The 18,351-nt window shown below is 43.3% G+C and overlaps 1 protein-coding gene across 1 annotated transcript in view; it reads left to right on the forward strand.

The window, feature by feature from the left end:
- Window positions 1–18,141, forward strand: part of LOC106568195 (reticulon-4 receptor) — a 44,663-nt gene extending 26,522 nt beyond the window's left edge. The window contains exon 2 of the mRNA XM_014138322.2: window positions 15,229–18,141. Coding sequence (XP_013993797.1) covers window positions 15,229–16,619 — 1,391 coding nt within the window. The 3' untranslated portion in view covers window positions 16,620–18,141. The remainder of the gene's footprint in view (window positions 1–15,228) is intronic.
- The last annotated feature ends 210 nt before the right edge of the window (window positions 18,142–18,351 follow it).

The raw sequence follows: 18,351 nt of genomic DNA on the forward strand, positions 1-18,351 counted from the left end.
TGACAGGGTTTTGTCTCAGTGTTCTGCAAATCGGGGCTTTCGACTAAAGTACATTTAAGCAATAAGGCACAAGAGGCAGTGCTGTATCATGAATACAGTCAAAAGTAAATGGCGTTCTGCCCGACACGATAGTGGACGGCCAGTCAACCCATTTACCTGTAACTGTATTCATGATACAGCACTGCCTCGCGTTTCTTATTGCTTTTATAAAACTGTTACCAGCATATTAAAATAACAATGAATGACATATTTTCATTAAAACTTTATTTTGATAAGTAAATTCATACAATTTCATTATTACACCAGAAAAAATAGTCTGGACAAAAATATAGTTGTTAGATCTTTTGGTCATGTTATTACAGATGCGACCCACTCGTAAACTATTTTTGCAAAGAAATTGGACGTCTGTTCTAAACAATATGGTTGCTATGAAGGCTGGATAACGTTCTTGTCACAACGTTCTTGTCACTTGCTAGCTATAGCTAATAAAGCTAACTCAATCATGTCAAACATTGCACCTGGAATGACAGTACACTACCTGCATTTTCGTTTGTTTTTTCTATTGGCATTTACTTGGATATTTCCATGAGAATGACGTTGATGCGTGATTTCGCTTGGCTCAGAAAAAATGTCTCTCTCGTCTAGTCTAGACTAGGCATCATTCACTCTCTATGTCTAGACTTGGCAGTTCATGCAGCTTTTGTATTCTGATCATTGAGTTCCGATCATGGAATTGCGAACACGTCATGAGTCTACAGCTACATTTAAATGTGTCTACCGTGTCCACATTAACCCTTTTTTCATGGCGAATTAAGAAGGAATGTCAATGTAACCTGTAGCGACATAAAATAAATTTAAAAAAAGTTTTGCCATCAAAAAAATATACACTGCTCAAAAAAATAAAGGGAACACTTAAACAACACAATGTAACTCCAAGTCAATCACACTTCTGTGAAATCAAACTGTCCACTTAGGAAGCAACACTGATCGACAATAAATGTCACATGCTGTTGTGCAAATGGAATAGACAACAGGTGGAAATTATAGGCAATTAGCAAGACACCCCCAATAAAGGAGTGGTTCTGCAGGTGGGGACCACAGACCACTTCTCAGTTCCTATGCTTCCTGGCTGATGTTTTGGTCACTTTTGAATGCTGACGGTGCTTTCACTCTAGTGGTAGCATGAGACGGAGTTTACAACCCACACAAGTGGCTCAGGTAGTGCAGCTCATCCAGGATGGCACATCAATGCGAGCTGTGGCAAGAAGGTTTGCTGTGTCTGTCAGCGTAGTGTCCAGAGCATGGAGGCTCTACCAGGAGACAGGCCAGTACATCAGGAGACGTGGAGGAGGCCGTAGGAGGGCAACAACCCAGCAGCAGGACCGCTACCTCCGCCTTTGTGCAAGGAGGAGCAGGAGAAGCACTGCCAGAGCCCTGCAAAATGACCTCCAGCAGGCCACAAATGTGCATGTGTCTGCTCAAACGGTCAGAAACAGACTCCATGAGGGTGGTATGAGGGCCCGACGTCCACAGGTGGGGGTTGTGCTTACAGCCCAACACTGTGCAGGACGTTTGGCATTTGCCAGAGAACACCAAGATTGGCAAATTCGCCACTGGCGCCCTGTGCTCTTCACAGATGAAAGCAGGTTCACACTGAGCACGTGACAGACGTGACAGAGTCTGGAGATGCCGTGGAGAACGTTCTGCTGCCTGCAACATCCTCCAGCATGACCGGTTTGGCGGTGGGTCAGTCATGGTGTGGGGTGGCATTTCTTTGGGGGGCCGCACAGCCCTCCATGTGCTCGCGAGAGGTAGCCTGACTGCCATTAGGTACCGAGATGAGATCCTCAGACCCCTTGTGAGACCATATGCTGGTGCGGTTGGCCCTGGGTTCCTCCTAATGCAAGACAATGCTAGACCTCATGTGGCTGGAGTGTGTCAGCAGTTCCTGCAAGAGGAAGGCATTGATGCTATGGACTGGCCCGCCCCTTCCCCAGACCTGAATCCAATTGAGCACATCTGGGACATCATGTCTCGCTCCATCTACCAACGCCACGTTGCACCACAGACTGTCCAGGAGTTGGCGGATGCTTTAGTCCAGGTCTGGGAGGAGATCCCTCAGAAGACCAGCCGCCACCTCATCAGGAGCATGCCCAGGCGTTGTAGGGAGGTCATACAGGCACACACACTACTGAGCCTCATTTTGACTTGTTTTAAGGACATTACATCAAAGTTGGATCAGCCTGTAGTGTGGTTTTCCACTTTAATTTTGAGTGTGACTCCAAATCCAGACCTCTGTCACGGCTGTCTAGGACCAGTGGAGATGTGGAATCAGCAGCAGGAGACAGAGGGCCGGAGCAACAGTGTTTTAATAATAATTTCAAACGCAATAGCCGTAGGGCACAGGGCGCGTGGCGAAGTCCGCCAGGGGAAAAACACATTCCCAAAATAAACGCTCTGGAAAAAGTGCACGGGGCGCGGCCCGGCAATACAATGGACAATCACAGCGAAAAAACAGCTTACACTCGCAACTCTCCTGAGTGGACAATAAACAATCCCGCACGAGAACCCCAACTGAAAATACATACTAAATAACCCCCGACTAATGACAGACAAAAAAAAAGGTGCGGGATAGACAGACAAAACCAAAAGACACAGAAACAGCGATCGGTGGCAGCTAATAGGCCGGCGACGACGACCGCCGAGCGCCGCCCGACCGAGGAGGGGCGCCACCTTCGTTAGATACTGTGACAACCTCCATGGGTTGATAAATTGGATTTCCATTGATTATTTTTGTGTGATTTTGTTGTCAGCACATTCAACTATGTAAAGAAAAAAGTATTTAATCATTCAGATCTAGGATGTGTTGTTTAAGTGTTCCCTTTATTTTTTTTAGCAGTATATTATTAATAAAGAATTTGCGTATGTTGAAAAACGAAATAGAATTGTCCCTTATTAAATTCGCCAGATCATTTTCCATCAATGGATGTCGATTTAATTTCTTTGACTGCTAGTGATTGTAAATAAATCTTTTATATATTTTTTTTTGCATTTGCATAGCTATGGATAAATCCGTCAGGAAAGAGTGATGAAAGTTGGACAGAGGATCTCGAAATCTCTGCCCAAGGAACACTTGGACGAATAAAAAAAACGCATGTTATTTTCTGGCAATTGTGCCTTAATCCGTGCCAGAAGTTATTAAACACACCGTTATAAATTGATAATGCAATAGTTAGGCCAATTTGCGTGATTGACTTATAATTTCAATAGGTCTAGGCTATTTCAATAGGCCCTATCCCCTTTTCCCTTTCCAATTGATAACTTCCCATTTAAACTAAACTTGGCCATTCATAACTGCATAACAGAAGCACGCAAGGGAGCTCCATAACTTCCATTTCAAATGTCCTTTCACCCAGTGCTTGAGACCCAACAACTGAGCATGCATAAAACCCTTAACTCTCTTGATTCGGTTTCTCAAAAGCAAAGTTTACATTAAAATGGAGTTAAAACCACTTCTTACAAGCAAATTTATCTTATGCGCTCTAGTGCGCCTAAAGTTGATTTAAGCAGTTTTCCAGTACATCTGTCGTCGTGATTTCTTGATGTGCATCAGTTCTAGCACATTAATATTTTTTTATGGAAAAGGGTTATAGACGTGGTAAAGAGGTCAATCGAACTCAACCAAAACAATGGAATTTACATATTTTTTTCCTTATCAATCTACACAAAATATCAATCTACACAAAAATAAAAAACAGAAATACCTTATTTACATAAGTATTCAGACCCTTTGCTATGAGACTCGAAATTGAGCTCAGGTGCATCCTGTTTCCACTGATCATCCTTGAGATGTTTCTACAATTTGATTGGAGCCCACCTGTGGTAAATTCAATTGATTGGACATGATTTGGAAAGGCACCCACCTGTCTATATAAGGTCTTCCCTGTGGCTCAGTTGGCAGAGCATGGTGTTTGCAACGCCAGCATGGTGTGTGCAATGCCAGGGTTGTGGGTTCGATTCCCACGGGGGGCCAATACAAACAAAATAAAATGCATGAAATGAAATGTATGTATTCACTACTGTAAGTCGCTCTGGATAAGAGTGTCTGCTAAATGACTAAAATGTAAATGTCCCACAGTTGGCAGTGCATGTCAGAGCAAAAATCAAGCCGTGAGGTTGAAGGAATTGTCTGTTGAGCTCTGAGACAGGATTGTGTTGAGGCACAGGAAGGAAGAAACTGATGGTCATGCTGACAGCATTTCAGAGTTGCTCTGTGGAGATGGGAGAACCTTCCAGAAGGACAACCATCTCTGCAGCACTCCACCAATCAGGCCTTTGTGGTAGAGTGGCCAGACAATAACCTGCACAGGGACTGTGGTTGAAAATTAGCCGGCTGGCTAAAACTGGCACTTTTACTGAAACATTGATTAATGTGCACTGTAAAAATAAAATAAACTCAAACAGAAGCCTCAGTAAAAGGCACATGACAGCCCAGGCCAAAGATTGAACTCTTTGGCCTGAATGCCAAGCGTCACGTCTAGAGGAAACCTGGCACCATCTCTACTGTGAAGCATGGTAGTGGCAGCATCATGCTGTGGGGATTTCTTTCAGCGGCAGGGACTGGGAGACTAGTCAGGATCGAGGGAAAGATGAATGGAGCAAAGTACAGAGAGATCCTTGATGAAAACCTGCTCCAGAGCACTCAGGACCTCAGACTGGGGCGAAGGTTCACCTTCCAACAGGACAACGGCCCTAAGCACATAGCCAAGACAACGCAGGAGTGGCTTCAGGACAAGTCTCTGAATGTACTTGAGTGGCCCAGCCAGAGCCCGGAGTTGAACCCAATCGAACTTCTCTAGAGAGACCTGAAAATAGCTGTGCAGCGACACTCCCTATCCAACCTGACAGAGCATCTGAAGAGAAGAATGAGAGAAACTCCCCAAATACAGGTGTGCCAAGCTTGTAGCCTCATACCCAAGAAGACTTGAGGCTGTAATCACAGCTAAAGATGCTTTTAACAAAGTACTAAGGGGTCTGAATATTTATGCAAATGTGATATATATATTTTTTATACATATAAATGTGCAAATGTGTAAAAACCTGTTTTTGCTTTGTTATTATGGGGTATTTTGTGTAGATTGAGGGGGGAATTTTTTTTTAATCAATTTTAGAATACGGCTGTAACGTAACAAAATGTGGAAAATGTCAAGGGGTCTGATTACTTTCCGAATGCACTGTACAAACTTGTCACCAACATAATTAGAGCAGTAAAAATACATGTTTTGTGATACCTGTGTTATACGGTCTGATGTACCATGGCTTTCAGTCAATCAGCATTCAGGGCTCGAACCACCCAGTTTATAATATGGTATAAATACTGTAGTCTTCACTGCAGTGTTTTGCGGACATTACTTTAGTATTTAGGCCTACTATAGTATTTAGTGTAGTATATTGTAGTATACTGTAGTATTTACAGTTGACTCTAGTCTAAATACTGTAGTCAAAGAACTGCAGTATATATTATACTATAGTAATTAATATACTGTTTCTGCAGATTGTAGTGTACTTGTCACATCCTGACCATAGAAAGCTTTTATTTTCTATGGTAGAGTAGGTCAGGGCGTGACAGGGGGGTTTTCTAGTTTAGTTTTTCTATGTTGTTATGTTCTAGTTTTGTATTTCTATGTTGGGTTTTGTATGGGATGATCTCCAATTAGAGGCAGCTAGTGTATGTTTCACCTCTGCATCACGGTTTGTTGTTTTTTGTTCTTTAGTTTATGTGTATGTATTGCATAGTTTCCACAGTGAAAATAAAATGTGGAACGACACACGCTGCACTTTAGTCCGCTCCTTCCTACGACAACCGTGACAGTACTGTAGTATTTAAAGTCATGTTTTTGCAGACATTACTAAACAGTAGTATTTACTGTAGTGTTTTTGCAGACTATTATACTATAGTATTTTGGTATTATTATATTTGACATAGCAGCAGAGCCTGTTTCCTTGAGGAAACCTACTGGAGAAATACTAAAAGAGCACATTTTCCATAACCGGTAAGTAGAGCTGAACAGATAGTTCAGCGCTTCTGCTCTTACATATTATCTGTAGGGGACACAATATATCAACTATACTTGGCATGTAGGTTTCTCAATTATGGGTGGCACAAACTGTGAAATGGGGGAGGGGAATGGGCAGGGTATATGCAAATTAGATACTGTAGTATTTACTAAAGTGTTTTTTTGTGCATAATACTGTAGTGTTCACTATAGCATTCTACTGTGAATAGAGTTTCCATCATGATCGAGGGATAGTACAGTGTGTAATATAGTATTCTACGGTATACTACAGTTTACTATAGGTAGACAGCTCGCCCAATTAGCAACCAGGATCTAAACAACCAGTTTTATAATGGAATTTAAAGTTTTAAGTTCATTCTAACTGATTTGTATGATTGAATGAAGGTCAATAAATGTGTTATCAACTCTGAAACATCTGGGGGAAAAACATATTTTGCTTAAATACTGATACCGTATGCTTGGGTGTCGAGTTGACTTTATGTATATTTACTGCAAACACTTCTTCCTGAGCTGATCTCAATGCTTTGCAGTTTTAATGACTTGTTGTGACTGTCTGTACTGTGGTGTCCTGTCTAGCAAGCATCAGCTTTTTCTTCTTGCATGGCTCGGTGCTGAAAGCTATGCTTTTTTTCTCCCTCTGAAAAGAACCAGCGGAATTGCTGCCAATTATAATAGCCATAGACTCCCAAGCAGTTCAGAAATAATGGGGGTCCTGAAAATCTTTATACAAATAATAAAGTAAACCCTGTTAAGACAGTTGATGATGAGTTTCTGTGAATGTACTGTAAATACATATACAGTATGTCAATACCTACCAACATCTTTATGAGTGCATTGTACAATTTCAGGTTTCGTTTTAGTGTCTGAAAATGCACACGTGCCATTTTCACAGTGAGTAAATACGCTATGTGGCGGCAGTTCATTTGGGAGTCACCTCTCAGTGCCTGAAATGATGATGGCTTCATTTACAGGATAATTACTGTAGCTGTGGGGACCTTTACGAGAGAGAACATAATGCTGAAGCTGTGAGCATCTCTTCTGAGAGGTCTCCTGGTCCCAAAGCTGGCACCTGTGCCAGAGGAATATTTAACTTAGATGACTAAGGCCTGCCTCTATCACACTGAGGACCGATGGGCAATGCCCACATCCCAGAACACGTTGGGCAATGTTGATGAAAAAACTGTCTGGTTGGAATGGCTCTAAAAAATTCCTAGAATACAAATAGATTATATTGTGTTAATTAATAATGGTGCCAGAGGGGATGGCTGCCGTTTTACTGGCTTCTAACCAACTGGGCTATTTTGTGTGTTTTTTCGCATTGCTTGTAACTTATTTTGTACATAATGTTGCTGCTACCGTCTCTTATGACCGAAAAGGGCTTCTGGATATCAGAACAGCATTTACTCACCTCGAACTGGACGAAGATTCTTTCTTTAATGAGTCCGATGCGAAGGATATACTGCTTCTCCAAGACCAGGCCCAAATCCCTGTCATTCGCGTGAAGAAAAGACAGAAATACAGGGGGCGGAGATCGGGGTGCCTTGTGAGAATTCGTTGGCGAGTGGGTAAACCGCCTCTACCATCCATTCTATTGGCCAACGTGCAATTGCTGGAGAATAAACTGGATGATCTCTGTTCAAGACTATCCTAACAACGGGACATTAAAAACTGTAATATATTAGGTTTCACCGAGTCGTGGCTAAACGATGACACAGATAATATACAGTTGGCTGGGATTTCTGTGTATCGGCAGGAAAGAACAGCTACGTCTGGTAAGACGAGGGGTGGGTATGTGTGTCTATTTGGCAATAACAGCTAGTGCGCGATGTCTAATATTCAGGAAGTCTCAAGGTATTGCTCGCCTGAGGTAAAGTACCTCATGATAAGCTGTAGACCACACTATCTACCATGAGAGTTTTCATCTATATTTTTCGTAGCCGTCTATTTATCACCACAAACCGATGCTGGCACTAAGACCGCACTCAACAAACTGTATAAGGCCATAAGCAAACAAGAAATTGCTCATCCAGAAATGGCACCCCTAGTGGCCAGGGACTTTAATGCAGGCAAATTTAAATCCGTTTTACCTCATTTTTACCAGCATGTCACATGTGCAAACAGAGAAAAAAAAACGAGACCATTTTTACTCCACACACAGAGATGCATACAAAACTCTCCCTCGCCCTCCATTTGGCAAATAAAATAATTATATCCTCCTGATTCCTGCTTACAAGCAAAAACTAAAGCAGGAAGTACCAGTGACTCGCTCAATACAGAATATGTTCTGGGTTTCATCCAATGGCAATGACCAGTATACCACCTCAATCACAGGCTTCATCAATAAGCACATCGATGACGTCATCCCCACAATGAGCGTACGTAGATATCCCAACCGGAAGCCATGGATTACAGGCAACATCCGCACCGAGTTAAAGGGTAGAGCTGCCGCTTTCAAGGAGCAGGGCACTAATCCGGACGCTTACAAGAAATCCTGCTATGTCCTCAGATGAACCATCAAACAGGCCAAGAGTCAATACAGGACTAAGATGGAATCCTACTACACCGGCTCTGACGCTCATCGGATGTGGTAGGGCTTGCAAACTATTACAGACTACAAAGGCAAACCCAGCCACGAGCTGCCCAGTGAGGTAAGCCTACCAGACAAACTAAATGCATTTTATGCTCAATTCAAAGCAAACAACACAGAAGCATGCATGAGAGCACCAGCTGTTCCGGACGTCTGTGATCCCGCTCTCTGTAGCCAATGTGAGCAAGACATTTAAACAGGTCAACATTCACAAGGCTGCGGGGCCAGGCAGATTACCAGGACGTGTCCTCAGAGCGTGAGCGGGCCAGCTGGCAAGTGTCTTCACTGACATTTTCAACCTCTCCCTGACCGCTTCTGTAAAACCTACATGTTTAAAGTAGACCACCATAGTCCCTGTGCCCAAGAAAGCAAAGGTAACCTGCCTAAATGACTACCGCCCCACATCAGTAGCCATAAAGTGCTTTGAAAGGCTGGTCATGGCTCACAACAACACTATCATCCTGGAAACCCTAGACCCTCTCCAATTTGCATACCGCTCCAACAGATCCACAGATGACACAATCTCAATCGCATTCCACACGGCTCTTTCCCACCTGGACAAAAGGAACACCTATGTGAGATTGCTCAGTGTTCAACACAATAGTGCCCACAAAGCTCATCACTAAGCTAAGGACCCTGGGACTAAACACCTCCCTCTGCAACTGGATCCTGGACTTCCTGACTTGCCACCCCCAGGTGGTAAGGGTAGGCAACAGCACATCTGCCACGCTGATCCTCAACACGGGGGCCCCTCAGGGGTGCGTGCTTAATCCCCTCCTGTACTCCCTGTTGAGCCACAACTGCATGGCCAAGCACGACTCCCAACACCATCATTAAGTTTGCTGATGACACAACAGTGGTAGGCCTGATCTCTGACAATGATGAGACAGCCTATAGGGAGGAGGTCAGAGACCCGGCATTGTGGTGCCAGGACAACAACCTCTCCCTCAAAGTGAACAAGACAAAGGAGCTGATCGTGGACTACAGGAAAAAAAATGGTCAAAGACTCCAGTCACCCAAGTCATAGATTGTTCTTTCTTCTACCGCACAGCAAGTGATACCGGAGCACCAAGTCTAGGTCCAAAAGGCCTCTTAACAGCTTCTACCCCCAAGCCATAAGACTGCTGAACAATCAATAAAATGGCCACCTGGACTTTTGCATTGACCCCCCCCCCACACCCCCTTTGTTTTTACACTGCTGCAACTCGCTGTTTATTATCTATGCATAGTCACTTTACCCCTACCTACATGAACAAATTATCTTGACTAACCTGTACCCTTGCACATTCATCTTCTGCACACTCTACCATTTCAGTGTTTAATTGACCCGTGTGGCTCAGTTGGTAGAGCATGGTGTTTGCAACGCCAGTGTTGTGGGTTCGATCCCCACGGGGACCGGTACGGAGAAATAAAATGTATGTCGCTCTGGATAATAGCGTCTGCTAAATGACGCAAATGTAAATGTAATTGCTATATTGTAATTATTTCACCACCATGGCCTATTTATTACCTTACCTCTCTTATCCTACCTCATTTGCACATGCTGTATATAGAATTTTCTACTGTATTATTTATTGTATGTTTGTTTATTCCATGTGTAACGCTGTGTTGTTGTGTCGAACTGCTTTGCTTTATCTTGGCCAGGTCACAGTTGCAAATGAGAACTTGTTCTCAACTAGATTACCTGGTTAAATAAAGGTGAAATAAAAAAATGTAAATAAACATTGACTCAGTACCAGTACCCCCTGTATATAGGCTTGTGTTTCTTCTCAATACATTTTGTACTTTGGTTTATTTAGTAAATATTTCCTTAACTAAATTTCTTGAACTGCATTGTTGGTTAAGGACTTGTAAGTAAGCATTTCATGGTAAGGTCTACACCTGTTTTATTCGGCGCATGTGACAAATACAATTTTATTTTAATTTAAATTAGCATTACCTATTGTTTCGTTCACAAGCAGCATTCTTTATTTCTCTCTCTCTTTCATTCGCCTGCTCATTCTTTGACTTTCGAGTCTTCTGTTATTTACAAGCCACCTGGTTTGAAGATGCTTTGTCTCTACAGGGCCCTATCACTTCTTCTCTTGCTTTTCAACTGTGCCCTATTAGCACATGCTAACCTAAACTGGGACATGCTTAACACCCCGGCCATCCTACAATCTAAGCTTGATGCCCTCAATCTCACACAAATTATCAATGAACCTACCAGGTACAACCCCAAAACCGTAAACATGGGCACCCTCATAGAGATCATCCTAACCAACCTGCCCTCCAAATACACCTCTGCTGTCTTCAACCAGGATCTCAGCGTTCACTGCCTCATTGCCTGCGTCCGTAATGGGTCCGCGGTCAAACGACCACCCCTCATCACTGTCAAACGCTGCCTAAAACACTTCAGCGAGCAAGCCTTTCTAATCGACCTGGCCCGGGTATCCTGGAAGGATATTGATCTCATTCCGTCAGTAGAGGATGCCTGGTTATTCTTTAAAAGTGACTTCCTCACCATCTTAAATAAGCATGCCCCATTCCCAAAAATTTGAACCAGGAACAGATATAGCCCTTGGTTCACTCCAGACCTAACTGCCCTTGACCAGCACAAAAACATCTTGTGGCATACTGCATTAGCATCGAATAGCCCTCGCGATATGCAACTTTTCAGGGAAGTTAGGAACCAATACACACAGGCAGTTAGGAAAGCAAAGGCTAACTTTTTCAAACAGAAATTTGCATCTTGTAGAACAAACTCCAAAAGGTTCTGGGACACTGTAAAGTCCATGGAGAATAAGAGCACCTCCTCCCAGCTGCCCACTGCACTGAGGCTAGGAAACACTGTCACCACCGATAAATCTGCGATAATTGAGAATTTCAATAAGCATTTTTCTACGGCTGGCCATGCTTTCCACCTGGCTACCCCTACCCCGGTCCACAGCCCTGCACCCCCCACAGCAACTTGCCCAAGCCTCCCTCATTTCTCCTTCACCCAAATCCAGATAGCTGATGTTCTGAAAAAGCTGCAAAATCTGGATCCCTTCAAATCAGCCGGGCTAGACAATCTGGACTCTCTCGTTCTAAAATTATAATCTCTCTTTCGTATCGTCTGAGATCCCCAAAGACTGGAAAGCTGCCGCGGTCATCCCCCTCTTCAAAGGGGGAGACACTCTAGACCCAAACTGCTACAGACCTATATCTATCCTACTCTGCCTTTCTAAGGTCTTCGAAAGCCAAGTCAACAAACAGATCACCGACCATTTTGAATCCCACCGTACATTCTTCGCTATGCAATCTGGTTTCCGAGCTGGTCATGGGTGCACCTCAGCCACGCTCAAGGTCCTAAACAATATCATAACCGCCATCGATAAGAGACAATACTGTGCAGCTGTATTCATCAACCTGGCCAAGGCTTTCGACTCTGTCAATCACCGCATTCTTAACGGCAGACTCAACAGCCTTGGTTTCTCAAATGACTGCCTCGCCTGGTTCACCAACTACTTCTCAGATAGAGTTCAGTGTGTCAAATCGGAGGGCCTGTTGTCTGGACCTCTGGCAGTCTCTATGCCACAGGGTTCAATCCTCGGGCCGACTCTTTTCTCTGTATACATCAGTGATGTCGCTCTTGCTGCTGGTGATTCTCTGATCCACCTCTACGCAGACGACACCATTCTGTATACTTCTGGCCCTTCTTTGGACACTGTGTTAACTAACCCAGACGAGCTTCAATGCCATACAACTCTCCTTCCGTGGCCTCCAACTGCTCTTAAATGCAAGTAAAACTAAATGCATGCTCTTCAACCGATCGCTGCCCACAGCTGCCCGCCCGTCCAGCATCACTACTCTGGACGGTTCTGACTTAGAATATGTGGACAACTACAAATACCTAGGTGTCTGGTTAGACTGTAAACTCTCCTTCCAGACTCACATTAAGCATCTCTAATCCAAAATTAAATCTAGAATCGGCTTTCTATTTCGCAACAAAGCCTCCTTCACTCATGCTGCCAAACATACCCTCATAAAACTGACCATCCTACCGAACCTTGACTTCAGCGATGTCATTTACAAAATAGCCTCCAACACTCCAACAAAATTACTGAAGCTGGAGACTCATATCTCCCTCACTAGCTTTAAGCACCAGCTGTCAGAGCAGCCCTCGGGGTTCTCTATGGTGTTTTAGGTCAGGGCGTGAATAGGTGGGTTCTAGGTATTGTGTTTCTATGTTGGTGTGTGAGTATGGTTCCCAATTGGAGGCAGCTGAATGTCGTTGCCTCTAATTGGGGATCATACTTAGTGTGTCCCTTTTCCCACCTGCGTTGTGGGATATTGTTTTTGTTAGCGCTATGTGCGCTAAGAACGGCATGTTCGTTTATTTATTTGTTGCTTTGAAGTTTCACTAAAATAAATATGTGGAACTCTACGCACGCTGCGCTTTCGTCCACTCATTATAACGAACGTGACAATTATATCCATTTCACTTAATAAATGTTGTTTTCTGTAGTAAATAAAAACTCAATTCAAAGACATCATTGCAAATGCCAAGGGGATTATATAGTAGTAAAACAGAGGAAGAGACTGTGATACCGCAGTAGTTGGAGAACTGAACAGAGATGAAATGTTGAGGCACAGTCCGTGAAAACTAAACCAGGATCTTCTGCTCTGATTAGACTTGCGAAACTGATTCCTTCTAAGGATTGTAAATATTGCTGTTTTATAGAGGGTGTTGTGTTCTGCTGCTTCATTCAATATAATCCCAAAACGTAAAGAACTAAAGAGCACTACATTTTAATATGTAAAATCATGAATTCCATGCTTCTACTATTATTGTGTTTTATTTTCCGTTGTTTAAATATATTCTAGCTTTAACAGGTAAATTCGAACTTTGTAAATGTACTGTTTTGGTATTTTAAGAGACTGTTTAAAACCTGTTATGGCTCGATATGACGACAGCCAGTGAAAGTGCAGGGCGGCAAATTCAAAACAACAAAAATCTCATAATTAAAATTCCTCAAACATACAAGTATTATACACCATTTTAAAGCTTTACTTCTTGTTCATCCAGCCACAGTGTCTGATTTCAAAAAGGCTTTACAGCGTAAGCAAACCATATGATTATGTTAGGTCAGCGCCTACACACACAAAAACACAGCCATTTTCCAGCCAAAGAGAGGAGTCACAAAAAGCAGAAATAGAGGGAAAATGTATCACTAACCTTTGATGATCTTCATCAGATGACACTCATATGACTTCATGTTACACAATACATGTATGTTTTGTTCGATAAAGTTCATATTTATATCCAAAAGTGTCAGTTTACATTGGCGTGTTATGTTCAGTAATCTTTTGCCTCCAAAAACATCCGGTGATTTTGCAGAGAGCCACATTAATTTACAGAAATACTCATCATAAATGTACATGAAAATACAAGTGTTATACATGGAACTTTAGATAAACTTCTCCTTAATGCAACTGCTGTGTCAGATTTCAAAAAAGCTTTACCGAAAAAGCAATAAACTGAGTACGGCGCTCAGACACAAAAACATGCCATACAATATATCCGCCATGTTGGAGTCAACAATAGTCAGAAATAGCATTATAAATATTCACTTACCTTTGATGATCTTCATCAGAATGCACTCCCAGGAATCCCAGGTCCACAATAAATGTTTGTTTTGTTCGATAAAGTCCATCCTTTATATCCAAATACCTCCTTTTTGTTCGCTCCTTCAGTTCACAAATCCAAATTCAGGATGCGCATGTCAGACGAAAACTAAAAAATGTCCATTACAGTTTGTAGAAACATGTCAAACGATGTATAGAATCAAGCCTTAGGAAGTGCAACATGACCCCACAGACACTGTAGTTTGAATAGGGAATTAATTGAAGTCCTACAGACCACTTTCTGTTTGGAATTTTTCTCAGGTTTTTGCCTGCCATATGAGTTCTGTTATACTCACAGACATCATTCAAACAGTTTTAGAAACTTCAGAGTGTTTTCTATCCTAATCGACTAATTATATGCATATCTTAGTTTCTGGGAGTGAGTAGCAGGCAGTTTACTCTGGGCACGTCAGTCATCCAAGCTACTCAATACTGCCACCATCCATAAGAAGTTAAATGTTCTCCAGTATGTGCTAGATCAGCTTTCCCAAACTTGGTCCTGCCCCCCCAGGTGCACTACACAGGTGATTCAAATAATCAACCAGGACTGAGTTCGGGAAACCCTATACTAGAACAAAGTCATAAAATATGATTTTAAACATAATCCTAGCCTTAACCACACTGTTAACCCTAATGCCTAACCCTAACCTTAAATTAGAAACAAAGAACACATTTTTGGGGTTCATACATTTTTACAATATAGCCAATTTTGACTTTGCACCTGGCCTATCTTAAAGGAAATTGCTCAGTTCTGCCTCAAGGACAAGACTCATGACAATGAATGTCAACCTGCTATTCATGTTGCATGATTTACAGCAGACTGGGTGTTTGGAAGTTAACGCAAATGCTTTTCTTCTAAGTCCAGCAGAACCCCGACATATTCTCATTACCCACTTGTGTCTTCCTCTTTTGCAGTTGGCGAACTCTACTTTCTGGTCCTTTGGCTTCAGTCAGTGCCTCGGATGGAAGGTTGGGTGGAGGGCTGCCCAGCGCCATGCATATGCCACAGCGAGCCGCGGCCCACCTTGGCCTGCCAACAGCAGGGCCTCTACTCCATTCCCACAGAGATCCCCATCCACAGCCAGCGCATCTTCCTCCAGAACAACAAGCTTACCGTGGTCCGCTCCACCAGCTTCAGCCCCTGCAGAAACCTCACCGTACTCTGGCTCTACTCCAACAACATCAGCCACATTGAGGCTGGTGCCTTCTACGGCCTAGAGAGGCTGGAGGAGCTGGACATAGGGGACAATGACCTGAGGATCATCAGCCCCACGGCCTTCCGAGGCCTGTCTAGACTGCATACCCTGCACCTGCACAGCTGTGGCTTGTCTGTGCTGCCTGTAGGCATTTTCAGGGGACTATTTTCCCTGCAGCACCTCTATCTCCAGGACAACAGATTACTGACTCTTCATGACGATACTTTTCTGGACCTGGCCAACCTGACCTACCTGTTCCTCCACAACAACAAGATAAAGACTGTGACGGATCACATGCTGCGAGGCTTGGTGAGCTTGGACCGCTTGCTGCTGCATCAGAATCGAGTGACCTTCGTCCAGCGCAATTCTTTTCATGACCTGCGCAAGCTGACCACTTTGTTTCTGTTCTTCAATAATCTAACAGTGCTGACAGGGGAGACCATGGACCCACTGGTGTCCCTCCAGTACCTGCGTCTGAATGGGAACCAGTGGATCTGTGACTGCCGGGCCAGGACCCTGTGGGACTGGTTTAAGGGATTTAAAGGGTCTAGCTCAGAGCTTGAGTGCCATGTTCCGGCCAGACTATCCGGAAAAGACCTGAAACAGCTAAAGATCCCTGACCTGGAAGGTTGCTACGACAGCTCTGACCATACTTGGGTTAGCGTGTTCAGTTCCAAGACACGATCTGGAAAACTCACCACGGAGAGTCCACTTAGGGCTGGTATTCCCAGGTGCTGCCTCTCAGACAAAGACAAGTCGTCCATCATCTCCAGCAAGGGTCTCCCAGATCCCTCCTCCTACAACAGCAGACAAATCACCAACAATCCTCTGAAGGAGAAAGAGAACATCTCCAAAACTAAGCTGTTGGAAGCTGACCCCAACAAACCCCAGAACAAACAGAGTTTGAACGATGGGCCAGTGGGAACATTATCTAACAACCTGGACCAGTCCTCAGAGGATCTAAGCCCCTCCAATGACCCTGAAAAGAAGAAAAGGTGTGCAAAGGAGAACATGTCAGACCCTCTGTGTCTCAAGTCCCACGGATCTACAATTGGAGCATGGAGGCTTGTCTTTCTGCCTGTGTTTTGGCTATCCTTAGACTTCTGTTAGAAGTTACAATAACAGAGGGATAATATGGGCCAGTGTAAGGCCAGTGCAGAAGACCCTGCTAAGTGCCAAAGGTGGGAAAGGGGAACAGACCTTTCATTCAAGTAACTGCCAAAATAATGGAAACACTTGACTAAATGAGGGATACAAAGTATTCTGAAAGCAGGGGCTTCCACACAGGTGTGGTTCCTGATTTAATTAGGTAATTAACATCCCGTCATGCTCAAAGGTTCTGCATGATCAATCTGCCATCTGCAGTGGCCGTACAGCATTTACTGTGATATGGCCTCTCCAGAAGTCAGGGCATTGATACTTTTTGCACTTTGCGGTGCAGAGCAGAGCTGTTGTGAAGGAAATTGTCAAGGAAGTAAATTTGTGTTTATATAGGACCTCCCACCCCCACCTACTGTCAACCAATCATGTCATTGCAGAGCTATATGGAGAATTACGGAGCCTTCCGCATTGTTACAAAATTTGGGAGGAGCACAGCGAGGCTGTACAGAGCCCGATTTTGCCTCTGCAAGCCTCCGCAATTGTGTCACACCCTCCGTACGGAACCTCCGGATCGCATTTATGGAGCAAGCATAAATTGGCTTTTAGGGTCATCTATAAAAATGCTGGGCAGCCCATTATTTTGGCCAATACCATGGCTATGCCCCCATAAGATGGCAATGCCCCCATCCATAGGACATGAGTGGTCGCTGAATGGTTTGATGAGCATGAAAATTATGTAAACCATATGCCATGGCAGTCTCAGTCACCAGATCTCAACCCAGTTGAACACTTATAGTAGATTCAACAAAACACCAAATAATGGAATTTCTCGTGGAATGGTGTCGCATCCCTCCAATAGAGTTCCAGACACTATAATATATTCCAAGATGCAATGAAGCTGTTCTGGATTGTGTTGCCCCAACACCCTATTAAGACACTTTATGTCGGTGTTTCCTTTATTTTGTCAGTTACATGTAGATCTGATGATATGAATTTGAAAAGAGAATTGGAAGAGCTAAAAAAAAGACAAATCAACAAATGGATGCCTTTCTACAGTATGTCCATTCCAAATGTATATATGTAATGGATTTGTTCCCAGGTGATACTGTATGTTCTGCCCAGCTATAAAGCACTTATTCTGGGAGGCCCTATCCTCTCTAGGTTTACTCTGCCAATGGTGGTGATTGGTTATTACAAAGACATTGAAACAGCACAAGCTGTTTAAAACTAAGAATGTTTTGAGGTTTCCTTCATGACAACCCCAAAGATGTGATAGATCGTATTCCTCCATTTATTTTTGTTAATCTTTTTTTAGAGTGAAACATTGATTTAAATGCTATTTTTATGTTTATAAGTGTAAACGTAAGATGAATACTTAATGTTTCTTGTCACGCTGTGGTTATGGGTAGCATTCTCAAAAGAGTACTGTCTATTCATTCACTGAAGTTGCTGTGTACTATAGATATGCATTTTATTTTACTTGTGTAAAAGTATAAATATATTGCAAATAAAGTATTCTTTTTCTTACATTCATTATGCTATTTATTCAAGCAAATAAAAAAAGTATAGTTACCAGCTTGCTTTGTATGAGTAGGAAATATAGCCTCCTACTGTGGGCTCCCGAGTGGCGCAGCGGTATAAGGCACTGCATCTCAGTTTCAGAGGCGTCACTACAGACACCCTGGTTTGAATCCAGGCTCTATCACAACCGACTGCGATTGGGAGTCCCATAGGGCGGCGC

Source organism: Salmo salar, chromosome ssa13 (assembly GCF_905237065.1).
Source record: "Salmo salar chromosome ssa13, Ssal_v3.1, whole genome shotgun sequence".
NCBI classification, from domain to species: domain Eukaryota; kingdom Metazoa; phylum Chordata; class Actinopteri; order Salmoniformes; family Salmonidae; genus Salmo; species Salmo salar.